General features: G+C 37.7%; 1 protein-coding gene across 1 annotated transcript; it reads right to left on the reverse strand.

The window, feature by feature from the left end:
* Positions 1-715: 715 nt before the first annotated feature.
* LOC116049962 (trace amine-associated receptor 1-like) lies at positions 716-1717 on the reverse strand. The gene has a single exon (XM_031300016.2). The coding sequence runs from the start codon at positions 1715-1717 to the stop codon at positions 716-718; it is 1002 nt and encodes a 333-aa protein (XP_031155876.2).
* Positions 1718-3576: the final 1859 nt, after the last annotated feature.

Here is a 3576-nt window from a genome sequence, read left to right on the forward strand (position 1 = left end):
AATAAACAAAAAAGCAACCCAGCTTCCCTGGCCGAAATAGACCGTAATAATAACATTAAAAGAAATACATATAAACCATGATAATATCTCGTGAATAATGTTGGTTAAAACAGCGGTTATTGGGCTAAAAATACCAATAATAAAACTGTCACAGATTTCGAGTTAAGGGGGCGTTTTTTTTCTTTCGTCGATGCCTGACGGTGAGGGATTAACATGAATGTCTATCTGACGGACCCCCTCGTCGAAAAATAATGCAACGGGTACCTCCCTGGCGTTGAAAATTAATTAATTATACATTTGACGAGTAGGGAGTGAGACTGTGTTGCTCATTTAGATGCCCAACATGACCAAACAGGCACATGTTACAAATAAACTTCCATATTATTAAATTAAGAGTCAACATTAAATGTACTTAATTGCATTCCTTTAACGTGACTTGAAATCTTCAATCTTGGGTGTTTGATGGACAATACTTTTTGCTTTAATTAATTCACCTTATTTTGCGGTTGTAACTTTGATTTGTCATTATTTGTTGGAAGATTTATTATTAATGCAATGCTTCTTTAAGCATTTTCATCATGTTTGCATACATATGCAATTTTCAGTACAATGTAGGCTATAGACTAGTAATGTAGACTAGTAATGTTATATGACAGAGTGGAAAGATTATATTTATTGTGCCATTATCGTAGGCTATTTCAAAATTGTATACACATCAAGACAGTTTAGAATTAGTATAATCACCATGAAATATTTTCCCAGAAATGATCATTCTAAAAGCTGATCTGAACCAGCTGTAAAAGAAAGCATAAATAAAGGGATTGAGCATGGAGTTTGACAGTGTAAGCCAGTTAAGTGTTTCAATCACAGGAACTGGCACTGAGTCATTACTGAAAGGCAAAACAGTGGTACAAAGAAAGAAAGGAGTCCAACATAAAAGAAAGACTCCTAAAACGATAGCCAGAGTTTTGGTAGCCTTTCTCTCATTCTTACTGACAGTTGCTCCAGACTTTTTGCTCTGACAGGTTGTGTTCTGGATGCTGCGTGCCTGTTTCTGTGCAGCAAGGAAAATCTTTAGGTAGATACAGAGCATTATGATCACTGGGAGGTAAAATGAGAAAATAGGTCCAATAGTGTTAAATATGAGTACATCAATGAAACACCTTTCCCCACATTTATCATTGTTTAATCCAGCAATTGTGATGCTTATTGCAATTAGAGCAGAAACACCCCAGCTAACCAGAATCATGATCACTACAACACAATGGTTGATTTTAGTTCTATAGGTCAGAGGCTGACACACTGCATAATATCTGTCAATAGAAATACAACATAAGTGCAGAATAGAAGTTGTGCTCAGTGTTATATCAAAACTACCTCGTACTTTGCAAAATAAACCCTCATCATACAGACATGAGCTAAGGGAGAATGCCATGCTGAAAGGAAAGACTATGATCCCAACAAGCACGTCAGCCACAGCCAGAGAGAGAATAAGGTAGTTAGTAGGAGTGTGGAGCTGTTGGAAATAAAAGACGGAGAGTATAACGAGAGAGTTCCCACATATTGTGATAACAGACAATAACATTAGGAAAAAATATAATAATACACATATAATGGAAGGAGTTTTTGTCAGTATGAAATTGAAGTTATCTATTTCATAGCAAGGATGTATGGCAGTCACAACGCTAGTCCTGTTGAAAGTGACTTCTGGTTCCATGTTTTAGGGTTCCTACAATCCAATACAATTCATAGTATAAGCAATATGCAGCCATTTGCATTATATACAGTATATGAAATATTGTAGTCAACATTGTCAGTTAAAAAAACTGAAACAAATCTGTTAATTTTTCATATCATACCTTTTAAACCCTCAAGATTGTCCACACATCAGTGCTCTGGTCTTCTGTTTTTGGGTGTTCTTGGTCTCCTGTACCACTGTGGTGAACCTTTATACTTATCAACATCTATCTCATCACCGTAGTGTTGGCCAATCAGGAATGGGAAACTGTATCCTGTTTGCATGTATGCCGAAGATGAACATACAACAGATCAAAGTTAACCAATGATGCACTCTGTGTGTAGGTGTACTTTTCAGTTTTGTAGGTATGCCTCAATACAATTAATATGTTCTTTTCAACCTCTGATTCGGCAGAAAACCTGCCGAATGGGCTAGTTTTCACCAGCTTGGGCTGGGAAAAAGTATATTTAAAATGTGGCTTCTAAAAAGCACGTTTTTACGGATAGTAAGTAAACACAATCATTCAAGGTCCAGGTCAAGGTCAAGTTAACTTTATTGTCCCCGAGGGGCAATTATTTGTACAGCCAACAGACACACATAAAGACAAGACAAACAACAATACAGCAAAACATGAAATACCCACAGTATCTAAAACCACAATAGTAAATAAAAATACATACATTCAGAACAGTTCTGGCAAATTGTTTAAAATGGAAGTAGAAGTCGGGATAAAAGAGTTTCTGAGTCTATTTGACCTGCATCTGGGCATGGAGTACCTACAGCCTGAGGGAAGTAACTTAAACTGGCAGGACAAGGGGTGGCTAGGATCAGCTGCAAAGGATTGGGCCTTCTTTGCCACTCTGTTGGAGTAGATGTGGGAAAGAGTGGGAAAGTCGATGCCTACAATCGTGCCACATGACCTAACGATACTCTCTAGTCGCTTTTTGTTTTTCATGGACAGCGAACCAAACCAGAAAATAAAACAAAAGGTTAAAACAGACTCAATAAAACAGGAATAAAACATTCTCATGAACATGGGGTCAATGTTGAAATTCCTCAGTTTTCGGTAAATGTACATACGCTGGTGGGCTTTGGCACAAACAGCATCAGTGTGCGGTTCAAAACAGCTTGCTATCGATTATTGTGCCAAGGTACTTATATTTTTGTACTGTCTCAACAGTTTGGCCATCAATGATAGTGGGGGGAAGAAGAAGATGGGGGCACTGTTTCCTAAAATCAATAATTAATTCTTTGGTCTTGGAGACATTTATGTTTAAAAAGGAACGCTTACACCAATCATTAAAATCCTTCACTATTGGTCCATGGTCAATCACACTTTCATTAAGTAGAGACACAATGACAGAATCGTCTGCAAATTTAAAAACTTCCATCATATTGTGAACAACATTCATTTGTGTATAAGACAAAAAGGAGAGGGGAGAGGACACATCCTTAGGGGGAGCCAGTAGAAGATATAAGATTGCCAGATAAAACACCATTGACTTTCACCCTTTGGGATCTGAAGGATAAAAAATCAACTAGCCAGGCTATTAGCCCTGGGTTTATGTTGTCTGTCTTTGAAAGTCTTTCTGCTAAAATGTGGGGTTGGATACAGTTAAAAGCTGATGAAAAATCAATAAATAGTAGTCGTACAAATTCCTTTGCCCCTTCCAGATGGTTAAAAACTGTGTTGAGCAGGCTACCGGTAGCATCCTCGACCCCCCTTCCTGCCCTATAGGCAAATTGTAAAGGGTCGAGTTGTGACTGTGTTATTGCTAAAATCTCCTGTTTGATCATTTTTTCAAAAGTTTTCATAATGAGAGAAGTGAGGGCCGCTG

Source organism: Sander lucioperca, chromosome 9 (assembly GCF_008315115.2).
Source record: "Sander lucioperca isolate FBNREF2018 chromosome 9, SLUC_FBN_1.2, whole genome shotgun sequence".
NCBI classification, from domain to species: Eukaryota; Metazoa; Chordata; class Actinopteri; order Perciformes; family Percidae; genus Sander; species Sander lucioperca.